General features: G+C 41.5%; 1 protein-coding gene across 2 annotated transcripts in view; it reads left to right on the top strand.

Annotated features, from left to right (window-relative positions):
* Positions 1-23,946, top strand: part of dennd2b (DENN domain containing 2B) — a 55,030-nt gene that overhangs the window by 5,985 nt on the left and 25,099 nt on the right. For both annotated transcript variants that reach the window (XM_063475237.1, XM_063475228.1), the window contains exons 2-4: positions 9,792-9,890; positions 19,147-20,424; positions 21,801-21,946. In XM_063475237.1, coding sequence (XP_063331307.1) covers positions 9,817-9,890; positions 19,147-20,424; positions 21,801-21,946 — 1,498 coding nt within the window. In that variant the 5' untranslated portion in view covers positions 9,792-9,816. The remainder of the gene's footprint in view (positions 1-9,791; positions 9,891-19,146; positions 20,425-21,800; positions 21,947-23,946) is intronic.

Genomic DNA, 23,946 nt, shown 5'->3' with positions numbered 1-23,946 from the left:
TTGTAGTTTTCCTCACCGTCATGCTAAAGGGATCCTCAACCACATTTCTTCAGATCTGGGTGGTGTATTTCTCCAACATGCGGTTTTGACAGATTTCCCAGTCATAAATCTGCAGATCACAAGACCATCTCCCTTAGCTTCCCTCAAACAGCCACAGAAGTCACAAAGCTTCTTTTGAAAGCAAGCCTTTCATTGCCTTTCATGAAAGCATTTAATCTTATGTGACTATATCTACGCAGAAAGGAGACACATGATGCCGGTGCCTTTGGCTCGCCTGTGGCTGTTTTAACCGGTTCAGCTCTCACATTCACGTGGCTTAAAAACACAGCAGATGTCACACCTGTGGAGAGAGCACAGAACAGTAATGTGTGTGTTTCTTTCTAGGATTATAAACACTGATCTCATCGATCTGCTGTCGCTCAGCTAAGAAACTACATTAACCTTGCTTTACGCCGTGGGATTTTAGCAGTCTGATAAGTTCATTGAAGGTCACGCTATGCTGACTTAGATCTAAAAATCATAGGTAGAAGATTAACTTTCAGGTGTACAGTATTACCCACTGATTTAGGTCTAAGGCACACTCTTAGTCATACTGTTGGTCACCATGCTGTGGCCCCAACGTACAAACTAGATTTATTGGCATCCCAGTGTTTTACTTCAGTACATTTTACTTCCACCTTCCATCCTTGATATGAGTGTTTGAGAGCCTGCTTGACTTCTCATTAGCTCATGAAGTAAAGCAAAACGTATCACTTTCTTTCTGTACCGGACAATAACCCGTGAATTGTGATGGAGCGTGAGTGGGATGAGCTGCTATATCACTGGTGTTCTGGTTTTCACAAGCGCTGGTGTTATGTTGATCAGCACCTCATATGATGCTCCATTCATGATGTTTTGTTAGTAGACTACAGTCACAGCAGCAGTTCTGTTGTCAAAAATTTGTCTAGCTAACACTGATTGCAAGACCTTCAGAGCTGCCAGCTATGGACCTCTTTTACAGCGTAACGTAGTAACACTCACTGTTCCAGGTGCCAAACCAAAAATGCCATCGTGATTCATTTATATTAGTCGTCTTTCCTCTGGGGCTGCCCAGAATTGCACGGTGTAAAACTGCCTTAAGCTTAATCCCTTTTGCATTCACCAAAAGAAATCTACTACTGGTGTCTTAAGGTTTCCTAGGAAGTTTCTCAAGCTCTCTCCAGCTGCAGTGCCAACATGACTCCACTTCCTCTCACCCACTCACAGTGCCTCTGGTTTAATAGTGCTTTTTCTTTTTTCTTATTAAAGATGACAAGTGCAGGATTTCCACAAAGCTTTAGAAAGACTTTGGTTACAGCCTTTTTCTGTTTGTCTTTTAATAAAAATCCAAAATATTTTTCAAGCTATTTCATGTGAAGTAAAAATTAAGCCTCAAGCTACTGTGTAACTTAACCTCTATATGTAACCGTTTATAAGCTCTCCCTGGGCTGTATAGTTAATGGGTCGTAATGTTTTAATAGGATTTTGCATGCCATGTCAGGGTAACAAAACATCATCATGTAGACGTTATCATGCCGTAAGACGTCCTGACTATATTTATTCGAGGGGCTACATTTGTCATGTATAGTTGCGTGCTGAGATACGAGCAGCGCTCGGGATGGATGTCTGGAGTACACACACTCTCAGCTGTGTTTTCATTTCTTAAACACTTGTCACAACCTGTTGATACTCAGAATAAATGGTGCAAGCGCTGCATTTACAAAGCCTCCTTATAAAGTAGACAGCCTATAATCTTTAATGAATTGCTAGTGAATTTGACTCGGAGCATAATTTTCCCAGTGCCATTAATCAGCACATATTGACTTGAGTTTCCAGATTATTGAACTCAAAACAGCTAAAGCCGAGGAATTTCTTTATCTGTCTCAGTCATCACATTCGTAATGACTCCCCTAATGAGATCACGTCCAGTTATATTAATTAACTCACTGGCTACTTTAAGTCAAGAGTGCTAATGCCAGTGTAATCAATGGGAGCCCAGTTGTTTTCTTCAGGATTTGTTCATCAGTGAAGCCTGAAAAAAAGGGGGTAATTTGATCCACATATTTTAAGTGCTCCACAAACAGCTCATATTTGTTCTGTTTCTAACTAAAACTGTGCGGTGAAGTTCGGGGAAACATCACATTTATGGCCAAAAGAATCCAGTGCCAGCTGTTCTTAAGTTTTTATAACTAGTGATGGGAAAAGAAAGTGTATGAACAGTGGAAACTGGGTTATGAATAAGTGGTCATGCTGCTGGCCCTCGTCCAACATGGGAGAAAATAAAGAAATCCATATAGCTTGTTATGAACGGTTTCATGTAAGAACTGCTTTCTTTTGGCTGTCTGTTAGTAATTGGGTAACATTACGGTTCAGCCGAGGATGGGCGGCTGATTAGTGATTAGTGTCACGCTGTCACTAGACTGAGTCTCCCGTGGTGGGCAGATGAACATTTGCTCATGCAGAGTGATAGTCTCGGTGGGTGTGTATTGGTAAAAAACAAGGTTTGTGGATTTACTGAGCAACAGGGCTGTGATTTCTGGAAAGAGACATTGCTGCAGAATATTTTAAATGCACTTTTTTGGAGTACTACAAGGAAAGAACCCTTGAAGTTATACATCTCTACAGCTGAGATCTCCAAAACTGCGCAACACCGTGAAACAGTCTTTAGAAAAATGAGATTTCTAGACCCAACTGTTCCTTTAATCTGCATAAAACTGATAGATTCTGAGAAATGACTCATAGGAGAACAAATGAACCACGCAGGTATTAGTAAAGCTAATCTCTTTCTCTGTTTACTTAAGCTTTAAGAATTTGGCAAACAAGAGCACATTTTGTGTCCTTGGAAAAGTCAAAGACTTTTCTGTTGGAGGTCAGTTTTGTGACAGATTCCCCCCTCCCCCCCAACCTCCCCGCTGCAGCTCAGATGGACATAAGCCTGTTTTCCACATGCCTGCCTCTGCAGCTGTGCATGCTCATATCTAGGTTATACAGAAGGGGTTTTCATCTTTTCCACAAGGAGAAAATATGCCATGATTACCCTGAAAAAAACAGAGATAAAAAAAGAAGTATTGGTTCCACCTGGACAATCGAGCTACAGTGGCAGCATGGCAAAACATGTGGTAGTGTAATTATATAGGTATGGGTATGTGCAACTGCCAGTAGCACTGACCTTGGTGGTTTTCTTTTACATAGACAGATAGAGGCCGTCAGAGTCTCAAATGGGTCTCCAGAGAGTCACACTATGAACACAATGCACATATATACTTCAGGTTTTCAGTTTCAGATGGGAATTTTTGCTTTCCCAACATGGTTGGCTTATAAAATGCCTAAAAACAATCTTCACGTGTAGTGAAAATGATTTTATGTGGACCGTATTCTTCCTGTTGAATATCAAACCCTGGGTGCCCTTCTGAAAATATGTATCTGTACCTCAACTCCCACGCTGCTCTGCTGACATGATTCGGCTCAAATTGGCTCAACGGACTTTGTCCGCTGGGGACAAAACTGGTCTTTCAGGAGGTACTGAAACAATGGTGTGGATCAGTGTGTGGGCTTATGCACTCATGTCTGCCAGCAAGTTGTGACGTCTGGAAAGAGTTGAGAATTTGCAGAGATTTTCACCCTTCCTTTCCCCATTTGTTTTTGGCTGCCTGTGAGCTCTGCAGTGGTTTGAAAAACCTTGAAGTCAGGTTGCTGATCAGCAGAAATAGAGAACCGGGTCAACCAGAAAAGCAGAGAAACAAGAGGCAGGCAGCTCTGTTTATGAAAGCTGTTGTGTCTGCTGCTGCTGCTGCTGCATATTTTTAAAGTTTGCCAGTCTTGATAATAACATGAAAATGTTACGTAAAGTTAAGCGATTCCGTGAAGATTGCTCTTAGCCAGGTGCGTATTTGTGTAGCCTTACACTGAATGAGAACAAAAGTTTTTGCTTTGACTCCAGGTGTTTCTGCCCCTCTGCTGTGCTTCCTTTCACCCTCTGAGAACAGACTTTAATATTTTGAATGCAGCCAAGGTCTGACGGATAATGCAAATATTAGCACATTCCTGCAAGTTGCGGGGAGAACTATGTATCAGATAATATGTCAAAAGTGACAGTGCCAAGGACATGTGGACTCTCTTTAAAAGACACACACACACATAGACTGCAGACTGATAAAAGACTTACTTTTTAACCATCTCTCCCTCTCAAGGACACACTGAGCACAAAGAGCTCTTTTATTCCAGGCCAAACAGTCTAATGGAGACACTGTCATGGTCCCATTTCATCAATATGCTCCTGTTGCTGGGGGAACATATGCGTCATTGATATGCCTCTCATGTAATCACATAATACTTCTGGACATGAACATGACAGAACCAGGAAAAACCCTGAAATGGCAAAGCTAGCTAATTAAGACGATGGTGTTGAATATCCAAAAGTGACATGTTGGCTTACAGGATTTGTTTTTATTCCAGAGGCAAAAACAGCCAGATAGTTTTTAATCTCTGCGTTGAGGTTGAAGTGAAGGGATTAAGAAGTAGCGCTTAAAAAAGAAAATAAGGAAGCAAAACTTTTAACTGACTAAGTCTGGATGTTTTGCTAAGCTAAGATTTGAAAGAAGAGGAAGCAGGCCAGTTGCTTGGAAATGCGGATATGTGTTAGTCGACATGGTTAGGCGAGACAATAGAGTGTAAATAAAGGATGGATGTGCTAGCGGCATTTTGGGTGTAGACAAAATGCCAAACTCATAGGACTTGTTTTTTTTAAGCAGGACGTGACCATATATAGGATGAACCTGGGGAGTTAGCTTACACTAGCCTAACTAGTTAGAAGAGTGCATTGTGGGTTCAGTGTGTTGTAAAACAGGATGATAAGTTGGCTAGCGACAAACAGACAAAATGTATTGATCACAGAAACCGAACAATGTGACTTTGAGTGCACTGGATGTTGTTAGTTTCAGGGTGTTGACAAAAATGGCTGATCACACCAAGAAACAAACTCATCCACAACAGGCCCATGGGAATACTCTTCACCATAAAGAAGACTTACAATGATCGTATCATCTGCATATTGGGAATCCAGATGTGGCCGGATTGAATTAAAAGATGAAGAAAAGTCAGTAAATAGGAGCAGAGCATGGGCTTTGGCCCTTTCCGGACGACGATACAGGAAATTTAATAAACCACGGCTTCATCTTCAACGCCCCTACAAGGCCTGTATGCAAATTGCAGTGGATCATTATGCTCCATCTCCTGCAGAATCTCCTTTCTGTTGAGCTTTTCAAAAGACTTCATCACTAGAGATGTTAAAGTCCAGTCCCTGAACTTTTATTAGTCTTATTAAATTTAAATAATTTCCCACCCGTGTTTACTTAAGATGGAAAGTTGCCATTTTAAACTGGGAATTACCTAATTGAGGCCTAATATTAAATTAAAAAAAGAAAAACAAAAAATGACACTGTAATGAGCCCATGATACAGTGTTACAGTAAGAAAAGGACTTCACATTGAAAAGCTGACTGGTAACTTGGTTACAAGTTACAATTAAAATATTATTACTTTAAAAAAAACTATTTTAATGGTATATAGCTTTTAAATGAACCTTTATCTTGTCAGTTTTCAGTTATGCACCGCTTCATAGGAAAAATTGGAAAAAAGATGAATAACAGAACAAACTCTTGTCTAGTCATCCAGCTCAAGGCTATTTAGCTTAATGGTTAATGCTGCCTCTTACTGGGGTTCGTGAAATTGTTCGGTTTCCCCTCTGCAGAGAGCTCAATCGAGATAGTTTGCAGGCTGGTTCAGGCCTATATGTGATCTTTAGACTGCTGCTTTATTCAGCAGTTTCATACTCTCCTTTTGCTTTATGTTTGACACCCCTGATGTAATGCTGTGTTCCAGATACCTCGGAATTCAGATGTTGGAGAACGTTCCAGAAAAGGCACGGGAAAACAAGATTTGTTTTGATTCTTAGCAAGATAGAGGCATTCAAGTGTCGCTAGCAATACAGCATAATACTTATTTTACTGAGCTTAAAAATACCACTACAGCATTTTCATGGATAGAGCCTCAGTGTCAGTCACTGCTCTGCGTATGGATTATTTAGTGAGTCACGGATACAGAACAGTGCCATTAGAGAAAAGTTTTACCGTTTTACTCCTGTTTACATTCAGTACCGCCATCTTGAGGTGCTAACCTGGGATTGCTAGGGCTGCTCTGACGTTTCAGGTTGGAAATCCTAGTTGAGGGGACATTCCAGATTGAAATTCCTAATTGGAACTTGGAAATTCAGAGTTCCACTTATCCAGGAATGCACTATAAACGTCAGTCAAGTCAGCTTTGTTTTGTGTTACGTTGCTTAATGACAAATTTGCCCCATTTTCATTATCAGACTTCCTCCATCCTCACATATCCAAGTTCCTCCTAACAAACCCTTTAGAAAGAAACATCTGAAAAAGCAAGATGGGGACGTGTGGGTGAAAAGAGTGGACACGGAGGGGAAAAGATGGAGACAGAAGAATTGTGTTTTTACAACAACTTGACAGCAACCTCAGGCTAAAGTGTGCCTTTTTGTGTCCTGCCTCCAAACCCTGTAAAACCCCAAAGATTTGAACACCCTGCGATGTCAAGTGTTTCGTCAGTTGTTGACCGTTAGCTTGCTCTTGGCTCTGACATCTCCAGAGAAAAGTTGTATTGAATGTGGTTGAATGCACTTTAAAGGTACTCTAGAGCTTTCTTAGAAGTGGTTGTTTACAGCCAGTAATTTTGTGTAGAGAGATGGTATCAGACCTCAGGAAGTCAGTTGGCTAACGCCTTGGTGTTTACACTGCAATGTCCATCTTGGGCCTCTGTGACCCATTTCTGTGATAATAGCTTTCTGAGTCCAAAAAAAATGAAAACAATAAATTTACACAGATTAAAATGGATTCTAAGTAACTACATAAGGTAATGACGTTAAAGAAATTATTTCTGCGCTTCTTTAAGGTGTTAGAGATCAAATCAGAGAGAAGAGAGTGGAGTGAATATCATCTCCAAACTCACCATATTTTAATCAGGTATAAATCATATTTACACAGCTGCCAGTGTCTCTGGATTCATGTTTCCTAATTTAACTCAGTCAAATTTTGAATAAGATGAAAGATTTTATCTCTCAAGTTCTCTGAATGTTTTTCTCAACGTCCCTTTTTTTCCTGTCAAGCATGATTTGTTATGTTTTTATCGTTGTTTAGTGCATCGTGAATCAGTCTAGATAGTTACACGCGTATTAGGATAGTCTTGGATGCCAGACATGTGATTTGTTGAAATCATTTGAGAATTTCTCTAATTTTAGATCAAACAGCATATTGATTGATGACTCTGTCGCTCTCCGAGGCATGTGAGTGGATGCTTATGTTGAATCTTACGTAACTATTTGGACGACAGGAAATAGATGCAACTTTCTACATTTTCCCTCCTATTTTGGGACTAATGTTCTGTTTTTACTTTGAGCTCTGCGGTTTTATGGTTCACAGAGGAGCAGCAGCACTGGCGGAGTCGTATACAGGACAAGGCAAAATCGTTCTTTGTGTTGGATGAAAATAATGATGCATGCCTCGTCTTTCTAGCCCAGTCCACAGTCCACAGGAAATAGCTGACAGCAGGAATGCTCCCTCTCTCTTCTCATCTGTCTCTATAGGAATCAGCTCCACTACTGGTTGGCTGGCTTCTTCATACAACAGCTTCCTGTAAACAAGTCATGCTGCCAAGCACCCTCCTATCCTCCAACTCTGATCTCTAGGGATCTCCATTTGACCTCCTCATGCACCAGAACAATTGCTTTGAGCCTTTTTGAAAGGTTCATTGCTGCACTTTCAGGGGCACTGGCCCTCAGTTTGAAGGGAGGCTTTAACTAACTGCTAATTTGACAAACTTGAGTAAATGTTTTAGGAAGAACGACTTAACAGTTTCAGTGCTACATCAGCGTTTCATAGTGTTATAAAGAGAGGGTTGTTTAGGATGAAAACAATTACACGCTCAATAGTATTTTCATTGCTATGTTCTTTTCACTTATTTTAGACGTGAAAGGTGGTAAATATGTTTGTCTGATACCAGACATACTGCTTGAGTATGAGCCATTGATTACAATTAGGCAAAGCATGAAGAGCATATGGAAAGATTAGGATGTGCTTTAAAACAGCGGTCCCCAACCTTTTTTGCTCCACGGACTGGTTTATGCCCGACAATATTTTCACGGACCGGCCTTTAAGGTGTCGCGGATAAATACAACAAAATAAAACTAGTACCGGTACCAAAAAAAAGAAGATTTATTCATAACACACATGAAAAGACCCAGGAAAACCGAGTTAACGATAAAAACGATAACAAAATAACGCTGAAAACCGATAAAAACCCTGAAAACCATACATTTCACACCTGAGCCTCAACTCTCGCGGCCCGGTACCAAACGACTCACGGACCGGTACCGGTCCAAGGCCCGGGGGTTGGGGACCGCTGCTTTAAAATAGCAGACCCTGAGTGTCTGTTGTGAACTGTGGGTAATCCATAGCCCGTAAGACTCTTGCAGAGGCCTTGGTTGGAATCTGCCCAGGCCTATCTGCCGTGTGGCTTCCTCTGCTCTCTCTCACAGCTTTCCTGTCCTAGCATAATAATAACTAAAGAGCCCCACTCCTTCCCCAAAAATAGACCTATAGTATTGTGTGTACAATATGGTGAGTAAGCAATTAGCACTTTATTTGCTAAGAGGGTTTGCCTAGCCATCTATCCACCCTGACCTCCACCCTATGCACAAAATATGAGTTTAAGCGTTATGAGAGTCTTTAAATATTAATTTTGTTTTATAAAAATCTGTATTTTTTTCAAGTCTAGAAATAAGTAAGCTAAATTAGTTTTCTGGACTTCGCTTGAACTCACCCTTTAATGTTAGTATCAGCAGAGTAGCACATGTGAATATATGTATTTATATATGATTCATAATGTTTATAAAGAGCTTGCTAAACAGAAGTTTAGCTTTTTCTTTGGCAGCTCTGTATACCCGTATGCTTTGATCCCGAAAGGCACATTTTCTAGGCGTAAAAACCCCCACAGCTGTGCCAGGAGCTCCGGGGCTTCTCCAGCACAATATTATCTACACACTCTGTCAGTTATGCCACTTACGTTCAGTTTATTGAAAGTCATCTGCAGTGTTTACACTGGAGATTCAAGATGGCAGATGGGGTGAAATGGAAAACTCTGTAGGATTTCTTTATTAGCCCGAGCTGTGAAAAGTTGTCAGATGCAATAGTAGTAAAGCTACCATTGATGGGGGATAATAGTAACAGCTGCTGTTTCAAGACCTTGCATTGACACATTGGTACTACAGTTATATAGACTCATAACCACAACAGATGAAAGAACTGCTATGTTGTATCTGTTTATTCTTTTGTTTTTGGCTGCACATGTACATGAGAGGTGCTGTATCAGTAGAGTTAGTTAGTGTTGCCTTCTGTTAGCTTTCTGTTTTGTTATGTGGCTCCTTAGTGTAGTGGTTAATATGCTCACTTAGCAAAAGATCTCTGGCTTGAGACCGGTAGGGGACACAAGTCCCTGGGAGGGTTGCAGCAGGACCAGTACCCGGTATGAAAATTTGCAGAGTCATCTGCCGTGGCGACTCCTTGTGAATAAGAAAGCAACTAAAATAAGCTTTTTAGGTCTATGATTCTATATCCTGAAAATATTCACGACAAATACAAACAATATAAATGGTTTAATATTCCGTATAAAACCCGTGTTTAAATGTTCGTTATCCCTGTGTTGTAGGTGAGCGGGTGGTTTGCAGACGAACATGACTGCCAACAAGAGTTCAAAGGCTGCACCTCGTGCAGCAGGAGGTAAAGCTCCTCGGGACGTCCCTGACAGGTCAGTGACATGTTGGACAGGGTGGGCTTGGGTATGTGCATTTCAAGGAGCATTAAGTTGTTTCAAAGTGACCAAATGACTCGACTTGAAAGACAAAGAAATCAACTGCTCAACTTTATCTATATTTTCCTATTTGTTTCACTCATGGAAAAAAACAACTAATGATTGTCAGTCATGATAAGGCTTCCAAAGCTTTTGCAAGTATGATCCTGTTTCCTGGACAAGTGCCCCATTCAGCCCTGAACTGAATACTGAGCTGAAACGTGTGTCAGCATGTCGAGAAGTGACAGTGACATACTGCGGGAAAACTAATTTACAAATGCTTTGTAAAATATAATTCTTTATGATCCTGTCAAATTTGTCAAAAGCCCCTCTGAGTCACATGTTTTCATTCACATTTCCTGTCACATCAAATAAAATGTGTCGTATTTCATATGTTGATAAACTGAAATTTATAGAATTCAAATATTTTCAGAATTGCAGCAAATAAATGGCTGCACATGCATACTTTTAACAAACCTAATAAATAATAAATCAGCTTTATTATCTCCTAATTTGTTGCATTCTTCTTTTTCTTCATGTGCTGAAGAGACTGGAGAAATAATATTTTATAAATGCCTTTAAAAATTCCAAAGCAGTGTGACAAAAAACCACCACACGTGGTCTTTAAGTAAATGTACAAAAAGAGATTAAAAAAAAAACCTGGCATGTTGTCATGTCAATTCGTGAATTTATATAATACTGTGGTCTAAATTTAAACATTAGAAAAAGAAATAAATTTTTAAGGTATCCTGAAAATTGGACATATTTGAAGAATGACCCTTTTGTCTTTGTTGAAGCTGTTACATGACTCTGCCATAGCTGATTTTAAACAGCAGTTTTTTTTAAATCCATGGTTTCTATTATTCTAATATAGTTAGAATATAATATAATATATATATAATATATATATAATGTAGTTGCTGATTTCTATTCCTTTTCTCATTTTTCATTCTGATGAAGCAAGACACACAGAAGACAGCATTTCCTACATGACAAAAAAAAAAAGTAATTATAATGTAACCTAATGGAGCTGGTTTCTGTAGCAGCTCATGCAAATCAGGCCTAATGTAAATGGCAAACCACATAAAGCATAATTTGTGGTACTGCATCGAATCCCCGGTGCAGTGTGTGACATTCCTTATGTTTATACTTATGTGCTGATGCGGCTGCATCCTTAATTCATGAGTGAAACTGAGTAAGTCTTGAACAACAGAGAGGAGAACATTTGCAGACTTTTGAGTGCGAGCACAAATTAAAATGAGAGAAATATCGTATGTCTGTACTGTTAAGCTAAATACATTCACAATAGAATGATTATTCTTGTGCTAATCTAATATGCTGAATGTTTATTACTATCAAACAAATCCAGCACAGTTGAGGTGGTGTTGCTGTGATTTCTATGAGGGTACAAGTCTCAGTGGGTACTTAGGATTTAAATCAGTGTCATAAATCTAGTATAACTAATTTTAGGTATTACTGTGTACACACTGTTCTCCATAGTAAACATTCGCAACTAGTCATTGTAAGTAAAACACTGATTGCAGTAGCACAAAGCTTTCTCATCATCCCCCTTGCACCCCATTTGTCCATTTAACCTGCGTCTCTCTTAATAAAAGTATTTGTTATTATTGGCAGCTGGTGGTCCTCAGGGACTCGTCTTACACAAGACTCTTTAAGATCATATTTAAAGCTCGTGAGATGCAGCCAGATGTTTTAACAGATGGAGAAGATTTATGTGCTATTCAATGGATTCTCACCGACGTATGAAATTAACCAAGGATAAATTTCTAGGACAAATTATGCTTGTGCTTAACTGTGAAGTCCCAGGAGGGAACATTGTAATATACAACAGCACATGGGCAAAGTCTCGATTAAAATGAGTTGAAATTTGAAACTTGTCCAAATACAGGATCTTCGTCTGATGTTGTACTCTTAATGGACATGGACCTCCAAGACTACAGTGAAGACTACTACACTGTTTTCATTGATACACATTTGCCATATTTAGGTGTTACACACCGATAATTGACAGGGAGCTGGTAAAGTCGGCACATGCGGAGCTATAAGTTTAGGGAACAGGCTGCATTCTCCATCCTGGTCAGTAACGGGAAGTGGCTTGTGGTTGGAATGCCCTGGAAGCCTGAGTAAGAGCCAGAGGCCAGGTTGTGACTGGCATTCAGCTCTTTGTAGAGTACTGTATGTGTGGCCAGTCCATCTGAAGCTGACTAAACTGGGCTTATTTTTACAACTCTTAAAGCACCTAAAGCCTTGAATAGGCAAAAATCTGATAGAAAAGATGAAGCTCAGCACAACGTTTTGACTATCTAATTGAGAGGTCTTCAAAGTCAGACTACAGTTCAGTTGGTTTTCTAATATTATTCTTATACTCATATTATTTTATGTTTACAACTGAACTAATATGAAGCTGTCAAGTGGCGTGTGAAGACAGGAAGTTTTCACAGGATTCTGTGCAGACCTGTGATAGTACACCCTCACTGTTTTGATAGGAATGAAGAGAGTAAATAACAACCAGGTGCTGCTAATCAAATGCACTTGAAAAACTGATCATCAGCAAGTGTGAACACCGTTATAAAAGCAGATGTTTCTGCAGCCTCCTGGTCTGAAGCCTTGGGTTGTGTGTTAACACAATACCACAATCTCTGAAACAATGTGCTTTGATCAGAAAAGACCAAAGTAGAGATGTTTAGCTATAACACACAGCTCCATGTTTGGTGAAAATCCAAACAAAGCACGGTGGGGGATTGGTGCTGATTTTGGCTCATTCTGCAGCGACAGGACCTGGGCACCTTGCAGTCACTGAGTCGTCCATGAACTCCTGTGCATACCAAAGTATTCTAGAGTTAAACGTGAAGCCATCTGTTGGACAGCTAAAGCTTGGCCCAAATTAAGTCATGCAACTGCACAAGGATCCCAAACACAGCAGCTGATCACAGGATCACTGACTTCCTGACGGACAGGAAGCAGCATGTGAGGCTGGGAAAGAATGTCTCGGACTCCCGGACCATCAGCACCGGCTCCCCTCAGGGCTGTGTTCTTTCTCCTCTGCTCTTCTCCCTGTACACCAACTGCTGCACCTCCACCCACCAGTCTGTCAAGCTAATCAAGTTTGCAGATGACACCACTGTTATTGGACTCATCTCGGACGGGGATGAGTCTGCCTACAGGAGGGAGGTTGAACGTCTGGTGTCCTGGTGCAGCCACAACAACCTGGTGCTGAATGCCCAGAAGACAGTGGAGATTATTGTGGACTTCAGGAAGCACACAGCCCCACTCCCCCCCATCATCCTGACTGACACCCTCATCACCTCTGTGGACTCATTCTGCTTCCTGGGTACCACCATCACACAGGACCTGAAGTGGGAGCCCACCATCACCTCCGTCATTAAGAAAGCCCAGCAGAGGATGTACTTCCTGAGGCAGCTGAAGAAATTCAACCTGCCAACACGGACGATGATGCAATTCTATACCGCAATCATCGAGTCCATCCTCACCTCCTCAATCACCGTGTGGTACGCTGGAGCCACTATCAGGGACAAACAGAGACTGCAGCGTGTTGTGCGCTCTGCTGAGAAGGTGATTGGCTGCAGACTCCCATCTCTGCAGGACCTGTACACCTCCAGGACACTGGGGCGTGCAGCTGGGATCACAGCTGACCCTTCTCACCCTGGACACAGTCTGTTTGACCTGCTCCCCTCAGGCAGGAGGCTCCGGTCCATTCGCACCAGAACCTCTCGCCATAAGAACAGTTTCTTCCCCTCTGCTGTTGGACTCATGAACAATAACCATATGACTGTTCCCACCACTAACACATGACCCTACACTGTGGTCACTGCATCATTCCATGTTTGGCACTGATCACCACCTGCACTCATGTATATATCTATCTACTTAGCACTTTTAATTTTTATTTTTATGTCTAATTAAGCGTTATATGACAGTATGTTTGCACTAAGTACCGCAGCAATTTCCTAATGTTGTAAACCTGCTCAACATTTGGCAATAAAACCCTTTCTGATTCTGATTCTGATTCTGAAATTGACAATAGAATGCCTGAAAATGAATAAAATCAAGCATTACAATGACCCAGTCAAATTCCAGACCTCAGCCTGAATGAAATGCTGTGGGACCTTAAGAGAGCTGTGCATACGATGCACACATGATTAATAGTGGGTCAACAAGCACTTCCTGGGACTATCTCCACTAGGGTTTAAATACCTGGGACTCTCCAGCTTTTCGTGTTAGAACTGAAAAAGCCTCTTGGATGAGGGGTGAAAATCAGTTCAGACATGTCAGAGTGAAGACATAGCAGTGTGTGCACTTTGTATGTATGAATGAAATTTTGCTGTGTTGTCTCTTTAAGATGTTCTGAAAGCCCAGCATGAAGCCAGCGTGAGTGTTTTCTCCCAGATCATCTTGTTATTGGTTGTTTACTGTCACATTGTGGAATCATTGTTAGGCATGGAAACACAGCACTAATCTTTCCCAAAGTAAAACCCCAGGGAGAAAATTAATAGTGTCATGATTAACTCAATAAACTGCACTGCTAGTGGTATTAGGATTGCATTGTTGAGTGTTTGGTCTGGTTGCTACTAAAACATTCCAGTTGATACTTAGCTTCAGAGATGCTGTTCCCTCACTAGGTTCCTGTGGCAGACGTAGTCCTTGGCAGAATTTATGATCGGAGTTTTGCCAGGAAAGCAGTAGGAATTTAATTTCCCAGACAAGTTCTTTTCAACAGCTCCCCACTGAAACACCGCAACACATGCTGACTGCTGATTAACATCAGTGCTTTAAAAGGATTGTATTCATGAAACCATGGGGTCTATTTGGCTTTTTTTTGGTTTGGGAAATAGGTGCAGACATAATAGGTGCACAAATGTTCAAGCATACATGGGAATACAATATATATGACAAAAACAGAGGTTTTATATTTCCAACAATCTTGAAAGTCAGTGTTTGGTATGACAACCTTTATTCTTCAACATAGCCAGACCTTTACAGGCAAGGTTTCTTGTAGTTTCTTTCAGTTGTCTTCAGGAATAGTTCTCCAGGCTTCTTGAAGGACATTCAAAGCTCTTCTTTGTATTTTGCCTGCCGTTTTTCTGTTCTCTGTCAAGATGACTCCACATTGCTTCATTAATGTAGAGGTCCGGGCTCTGGGGAGGCCAATTTATCCAGGTATTCTTATACTACACCGGCAGTGGGTTTGGGTTCATTGTCATGCTGAAAAATGGATCCTTTGCCAGTCAGATGCTTCCATTTGGTGGCTCAAAATCTGATGGTACTTTTTTGCATTCATTATTCAATCAATTTTGACAAGATCCCCAACCACAAATTCGGATTCATCACTCTGTAAGACCTGTTGCCTCTTGTTTTCAGTCCAGTTCTTGTGTATGGCATACCTCAGCCTTTTCTTGCTGTTTACCTTCATTAAGAATTCTTTAATTGACGGCCATCCCTCCACTGAGACCATTTCTGATGAGGCTTTGCTGAACAGTAGATGAATCAACTGAAGGGCCAGATGTATCGCTCACGTCCTGTGTTAGGCCTTTGATGGATTTTTTCCTTATTTCTTCAGCACATGACTTTGAGATACTGTTCATCTGTTGTTTTTTTTTAGGACTGCTGCTTCTTTTGTCCTCCAGTTGCCCAGTTTCCTCAATTTGTTTTAGGAAAATACACAGCATGCTGAGAAATGCAAGTTTGTGGCTAAAAGCTCTCTGGGAATCCCCTTGTTGGTGTATAAATACTATTTTATATTTGTCAAACTGTAATTGTTGGTATTTTTTGTTGACTCAACTAAAGAAATGGGAACAAATGATGTATTTTTGTGACAGGCTGCTTGTAACAATGTGCTTAAAGACACAATATAAAATTGGTTCTTTACTAAGTTCTCTCTTAGGTGTAGTTAGGTCTGTGCGATATGACCAAAATCTCATATCCCGATATAAGACATCTATCGTCCGATAACGATATAAATCACAAAAATTTTACATTTTCTGAAAGTTCTGTGAATCTCGGGCAGCTCGACTTGCATGAAGTGTTTCCATCTGGGCGTCGTGTACCTGGAGTCGAGTGTTTTAACCGATGCATGAAACTATACATTTTTAGACATAAGTTGTAACGGCCGCCGTTTTCTTTGTGAGTATTTATTACACAGCGTGCTGCGGGGAAAAGCCTGTTCTAACGTTTGAGTCTAAGGTTTATTTTTTAGCACCTGACGGCTCTTTTTTGCTTCTCATCCGTAAACACTCTGCATACTATTTCACGTGATTCAGTTTATTTTGAAAAGTCTTAACAGGCTCTTGAGCTTTATTCCGAAAGGTTTATGTGGAAGATAAACAAGCGGACACGCGATGGTTTTACCTTCGTTGTTGCTAACGACAACGCATAAAAACACGCGCTTGTCCGTTGGTAGTGTGGTTATATTAAATATAAGAGAAGGAGAGAACTTTAAGAAATTAATATAGCCACTACAGTGACCATCAAAACGGTGAAAAAATATTGCCGTAAACAGTTTATTTTGCGACACCACGAAACAAACGATAGCGTAAAATGAAACGATAGACGTTTTTATATCGTCATCCAATATATATCGTTATATCGAACAGCCCTAGGTGTAGTCATAACATTCCTTGAGTTAGGTGCGTTCTTTATGCTTGAATGATTCACAGGTCAGTGTTAAGTAGCTTAACAAAATAAAAGCATTCGTCTGAAAGTTGTCAGGTACAAGGACTGGAAAAAAGTAACCAATGTCCACAGAAAAAATTAAAAAGACCTCAAGAAAGCCTGGAGAACTATCACTCAAGACCACTTTAAAAGTTCCTAGAAGGTCCGGATCATTGGAAACAAAATATGATGCAATGAGGGGTGGCTCGAGGCTTTTGGACAGCGCCCCCAAAAAAGTAAAACTGCACCATGTCATGTTATAGCCCTGTTATATTCATCCTTTAATAAAAATCTACAAATTTGATCCCCTCAGTGTTGTAGCGGTTGTCCCCCGCACTGTAGAAAATGGAATAATAAGAGTAAAAAGGACAGTTTTTTTCAAAGAAAGTTGAAATTCTTTTTAAACATTGCAGCCATTGCAGATAACACTAGCCATAAACCTCACTTTGTTTTTGCATTACTACTGCAGTCTTTTTCGGAAACCACCTAATATAGGTAGTTTCCCTTAGGTAGTATCATCGCAGGCATAGCATACATACATTTTCACTGCCATGCAGATGACACCAGCCTTTATCTATCCATGAAGCCAGATAATACACACCAATTGCAGGAACTGCAGGAATGTCTTAAAGACATAAAGACCTGGATGACCTCTAATTTTCTGCTTCTAAATTCAGATAAAACTGAGGTTACTGTACTCAGGCCCCATCTTATCTTATTGACCTTGTAGTACCATATCACCCTATTAGAGCACTTCACTCTCGCACTGCAGGCTTACTTGTTGTTCCTAGAGTATTTAAAAGTAGAATGGGAGGCAGAGCCTTCAGTTTCCAGGCCCCTCTTCTATGGAAGCAGCTTCAAGTTTGGATTCGGGAGAGACACACTACTCTCTACTTTTAAGATTAGGCTTAAAACTTTCATTTTTGCTAAAGCATATAGTTAGGGCTGGATTGGGTGACCTTGAATCCTCCCTTAGTTATGCTGCAATAGGTGTAGGCTGCCGGAGGATTCCTATGATGCATTAAGTATTTCTTCTTCATTCACCCTTCCCACCCAGTATGTGTTAATAGACCTCTCTGCCTTGACTCACATTTGTTATTAATCTGTGGCTCTCTTCCACAGCAGGTCTTTTATCCTGTCTTCCTTCTCTCACCTCAACCGGTCGCGGCATATGGCCGCCCCTCCCTGAGCCTGGTTCTGCTGGAGGTTTCTTCCTGTTTAAAGGGAGTTTTTCCTTCCCACTGTCGCCAATGTGCTTGCTCATAGGGGTTTTTCTCTGTATGTATTATCGTAGGGTCTACAGGGTCTGTTGTTGTGATTTTAATTAAAATGGAATTGAATTGAATTAAATTAAATTGAATAGGGGCTGATTGTCCTCATATATTAAAACATGAGAATTACTGTAAATTGTGAAGGACCAGATGTCAGTGGGATCCTGCTTTTTAAGAACTATAGAATCATATTTGGTTGTATTTGCTTTGTCTCCACTGACATTTCAGCCTTATGATGAAAATAGTGTTAGTGTTATTAATCATTCAGTTTACTCCAGAGTAACTCTGGAAACTACCATTAAAACTCTGCAGATGTGAGGTCATGTCTTCATTTCTCATACAGTACACCTTCAAAGCAAGTAAGACGAGATGCATCCTTCATGGCTTCAGCAACCAAACACCCAGCTTTTGTATATGTTTCTCCACCCTGGAGCAGGAAGAGTGAAACCAGGGATGGGCAGATAGGCGTGAAGCCGGATCTGTCCCAACCTGCATTGTTGGATCATAGTCCACAGCCCTCAGCTTCCTCCTCCCATAGCTCTTGTTATTCTAACCATGGCTATGACATCAGATCTTCCCAACACTTCACTTTCACAAGAGTTAGTCACCTTCCAGCTCATGACAAAGCTCCTGATGTGCTATGAGTTGTAGGTTAACCTGAAGTTAAGTGGAAAATTTGGCACTCTGTGGAAATCTTAAAGCGGGTGAGCACCGTGAGAAAAGGTGTGTGTGTGTGTGATAGTGTGTGTGAGGTAAACGGTTGCAGAGTCTGCAGTAAGTGCGAGAACACAGTAGCTCCTAGTACCACTTAGCTGCAAGGATCAGCAAAGGCTTTGCGCACCAGAGAGGAGCAGCGAGACTTTCACAGGTAAGATAAATCTCGCTTGGCATGCTCCTTTCTGTGTGAGGTCCAAACTGATTCTCCTCAAGTTTTTTTGATTATGTGGAAAAATCCGCAGTGGCATTTTAATGTAGTCTGTATTTCCTTTGGCCTTTATTTGAATCCCGCACTGCCAGAGACAGAATACTTTCCTGTGGTTATTCTAAATACGTGGCTCAGATTTTCATGCTGTCTTTGATCTCGGAAATGATTTCAAATCTTTCAGCTGATTCTTTACAGTTTTCTCCCATCTGTTCCACATTTGCACGCGGACTTGTTGGCACCTTTTATGACACTGGTTTGTTACTATCTGTCAGTCTGAAATATTTTTTAAATGTAAATTTTCTTCACACCTCTCTCCGCCTTGTTTCAGGTGCCAGTCTACATCACCGTGTCCTGCTCTCTCTGCCAGCCAGCGGCAGAGCCAGCAGCCGCTCCTCAGCGACAGTGAGAACTCTGGCAAGCAGAGCAGGTACGTCAGAACTGACGGCAGGTTTCTGCTACGTGGTGGATGGAATAACAAGACAGCTAGCCTGTGCAGCGGTGCATCTCTCACAAGTGAGCCTGACTGCCAGGGGCGTTTAACCAAGTCAAAGAGCATCAGCTGCCTGGAGAACAGGCTTTCCATCTACAAGCCTCCAGCTCAAACCAAGTCCTGTCAGGAAAGTCAGGGCGCCCAGGAGCAGAAGGAGAAACAAGGGGATCTCGCTCCAGGAGATGGACTTAATGGTAGGACACTGAGCTGGAGCACGCTCTCACTGGGACCTTCCTCTTACCAAGGCCACAAGCGCGCCCTCTCTCTCACCTCTTCAGCAACAGGTGTCCCCCCTGCCACAATCCGCAAGAAGATCTCAGAATGGGAGTGCAGAAGGGTGTCTCTGCCTAGGATGAGCTTGTGTCTGGACAAAAGAGGAGGAGAGCGCATAGGGAGTAGCGAGGGCTGCCCGAGTCTGCTGTCTTCTCCCTGCAGCGAGAAGACTTTTGACTTTAAGGGGGTTCGCAGGATGAGCACGGCATTCTCTGAATGCTCCTTCACAGAGACGGAGGAGGAGGAAGGATTTCCAGACAAAAACGGACGTTTCCAGAAAAGGATCGGCAAGACAGACTCTACGGGAGCGTTCGTGCGCTCCCTGTCTACTCGCAAAGAGACGTCAGCGGTCCTCAACAGGATACAAAAGATCGAGCAAGCCCTGAAGGAGAATCCCAGCCCGCCCCCTCCACGTTACCTGAGTAACTGCTACGCGCCGGATAAGACGAGACAAAAGTCCTTTGTGATAGGGGACGACCTGGACAGCACATGTACCAGTAAGCGCAGCAGCATTTGTTCAGTGAACACTGAACCGGATACCGCTTTGGTGCCCGACAAGCTCTCTAAACTCAGACAAAGGTTTAGTGTGAGCTCAGCCAGGTCCGAGAGCCCAGAACCACCGAGCCAAAAGAACTCTGTTAGTACACCAGTCAACCCCTTACCTAAACCCAAACGCACTTTTGAATACGACGCCAATCGAGACCAGAAGGGTGCATCGTCGACCAATGGACTACCTCCAGACAGAGCCTCTGAGTCTCCGCCGCCGCTGCCCTCGACCCCTGCACCCAGCACGACACGAACAGGAAAGACCGAAGGAAGTGCCCCCATCAGAATCCAGGACAGGTGAGGCAAAAATCAAATGCCTGCTTTTGTGTCTGTAATCACACAAGTATAAGCACAGGAAACTTGTATTACATTACCACACAATACGATGCTTTATTATTACAGTCTGGAGTTTTGAGTGAACAGGACGAACCACTTTAAAACAGGAAGTTTTTGAAGGGCTAGGGAGAAAGTATGAAACCTGGCATGCACTTACAGTGTAGTAAAAACGTAATATTCTGTGGATCTTGCATATTCCAGCTACATGCATACCACATGTAACATCCTCAAAAATATTTTAAAAAGCCTCTTGGAGCTATACAGGTAGTTTACAGATTTTGAATTAACTGCACATTTACCATTCCCAGTCTTTGTACATTAATAAACTCTGCAAAATTGACAGTTTGAATGACAAACTTCAGTGTTATGTTATAGTTTGGCATTGGACCTAGTTTCTGGCTTCATCTCCTTTAAGAGGATAACTCATCAAACATGTTTGACTGCCTTGTGAGAAATTAGGCTTGTTCATTATCGCTAATTGCTTCACTGATGATGAAGCTCAACAGGTTCTCATCAGTGTGTCCGTTTGCAAGGTTGCTGCACATCCTGAGTTTGTTTTAGCTCTTGAATCAGCTGTTAAGGTTGCCACTGAAAAATAATACTTTGACAGAGGATTTGAAATGCCAGATCCTATCCAGAAATGTATGCAGGCCCTTAAAAAAGGTCTGCTCCTATAACTCTTTCATAATTCTCTTTATCAGAAGTCCTCAGTTGTTTTTTGTGAGGGTGGGGCCTGTCCAGATCATCCCCGTGTGTGAAATGGGCATGAAATCCTTAAACATTCATCCCTGTGACTCTGTGTTTAACATTCCTGTGGTTCAAGCAATTTCAGACCGAGCTTATAGCCGCAAGCTGTCGATGGCGCGACTTGACCGTACTGTAGATCCCTGCGCCGATGTAGCTCTGCTAACAGTTTGTGCAGTGCCTCGACATGTGGCATGTGCTTTACACTGTGCAGACAACACGCAGGAATAGTAAGATATCTGCATGTTTACTTTGGACTTATTTAGAATTTTTCGATGATCGGAGCATGATCCTTTTATTTCAACATTAATTCTTCTGATTTAGGGTTTTTTTAAAGGACAAACGCTGACTTTAATGCGCTTATCAGCACTAGGAGTGTTTTAACCACCTGTTTCTGTTCTTCCAGATGACAAGTAGTGCATTTTAGAAGTAGGGCCAGCTGTCTGGATTATATTTTAATACGACCTGCACTTTTTCTGTCCTCTATCACGTGTTGACATGCTCTGAGTAAGACACTGGCTCGTGTTGACTTGTCCTCCTTGTAATTTTGCCTCAGCACCTTGGTGTGTTTCAAATTGTTTATCTTCTTCTAGAGAGTCGTGTGAGTCGGAGGATGCTGCCAGCTTGCCGTCTTCATATCCGTCCTCGCCCACGGAGAATGGCGCACTGACCACAGACGCACGGAGCCGACCCAATTCCAAAAGCACTTTAGAGGAGAATGCCTATGAGGACATAGTAGGTAAGCACACTGGCTCAGTACACTGTAAACAAGACAAACTGTAAACATTAACTGATCTTCAGATCGTTGATCTGTAATTTGTATTACTGTATAAATCACCTTTCAAAGTAAGACATACAACATTTTTCTGGTTCTTGCGTCTTGAATTTGCATTTATTTTTCATGTTTTCTATTCTTCTGTGATAGTAAACTGAATATTTTTGTATTTTGAACTTATGTTGAGACAACAGAAGGCAATTTATATGCAATCTTGGTCTTTAGGGAAGTTGTCCATGGTAATTTTTTTTACAACAGGTGTCCAATATAAAACACTGGTTACATATGAAATATGAAGGAAATACAAATTTGTTGTAAGAGTAATGTGACAGCTGAGGCATTAATTATAATCTTCAAATTGGTTTGCTCCAAACATTTAATGATACAGGTACTATAAAGGAAATTAAAGGCAAGGACACCCAAATCATGTGAAAAAGTTTTAGTTCCACTAGTTCCACTTGTTGGCCACTTTATTAGGTACACCTGCTTAACTGTTCATTTACGCGAATATCTAATCAGCCAATCACGTGAGAGCAACTCGATGCATTTAGATCTGTAGACATAGCCAAGACAATCTGCTCAAGTTCAAATTGAGCATCAGAATGGAGATGAAAGGTGATTTAAGTGACTCTGAACGTGGTGCGGTTGCCGGTGCCAGACGGGCTGGTCTGAGTTTTTGACAAACTGCTGACCTACTGGGATTTTCCCACACAACCATCTCTATGGTTTACAGAGAGTGGGCCAAAAAAGACAAAAATATCCAGTGAGCAGCAGTTCTCTGTGTGAAAAGGCCTTCTTGATGCCAAAAATCAGAGAAAATTTTTGTCCAGACTGTTTTAATTTAACAGGAAGCTAACAGAAATTTATATATAACAGCATCTCTGAATACATAGCACAATGAACCTTGAAGCAGATGGGCTACAGCAGCAGAAGACCAGGCTGGGAACCACTCCTGTCAGCTAATAACAGGAAACTAAGGATACAGTTGGCACAGGCTCACTAAAATTGGGCAATAGAAAAGTGGAAAAATGGTTCCTGGTATAATGATTCTAAATTTCTGCTGCTGCATTCAGATGGTAGGCTCACAATTTGGCATAAACAACATGAAAGCATGGATCCACCCTGCCTTGGATCAGTTCAGGCTGCTTCTGGTGATGTAATGGCGTGGGGGATATTTTCTTGGCACACTTTGGACCTCTTAGTATCAACAGAGCAAGACAGTCTACTGGAGTATTGTTGCTGACCGTGGTTGCTTCCAGCAGGATAACTCACACAAAACTCAGATCCCCTCAGTCTGGTTTCTTGAATGTGAAAATGAGTTCACCGTACTCAAATTCCCCTCACACTCACCAGATCTCAATCCAAAAGAGCACCTTTGGGATGGGGTGGAACGGGAGATTCATGTGTGGCCGACAAATTTGCCGCAAATGTGTGATACTGTCATGTGAGTATGGAATAAAATCTCAGAGAAATGTTTCCAGCACCTTGTTGACTCTATCACATGAAGAATTAAGGCAGGTCTGAAGGTGAAAGAGGCTCCAAACTCATACTCGCAAGGTGTACCTAATAAAGTGGGTGTTGGATGCATATCATTAGTCTGATTGTAACAGAAGCCTTGGCAGACAAAGTCGGATGTTTTAGTGACTCTTGAAGTTGTAATAAGATTGCGTGGTGGCCCCTCCTTGCGCTTTTGCTTCATGTAGAAATGTGTGGGGTGTGGAAAAAAAATCCCACTGTGGGAGCAGTCAGTGAGCAGTGAGCCTGAAAATAAGATTAATGGATAACATGTGGCCGCATGGGTTGGATTTTATTGTAGAGATTGACTGGTTATCTGCATTTTCACTGTGCTATCCGACATCAGCAGGGCGAAGAGGAGCAGTGGGAACTCCCAAAGTGAAATGCCTTTATTGATGCAGATAGATGTAATCAGTAATCAGTAAGTGGCAGTTCACCAAATGTTAGAG

The sequence above is a fragment of the Pelmatolapia mariae genome, linkage group LG1 (genome assembly GCF_036321145.2).
Source record: "Pelmatolapia mariae isolate MD_Pm_ZW linkage group LG1, Pm_UMD_F_2, whole genome shotgun sequence".
Classification (NCBI taxonomy): Eukaryota; Metazoa; Chordata; class Actinopteri; order Cichliformes; family Cichlidae; genus Pelmatolapia; species Pelmatolapia mariae.
This window is presented reverse-complemented; position numbering and strand designations above follow the sequence as displayed.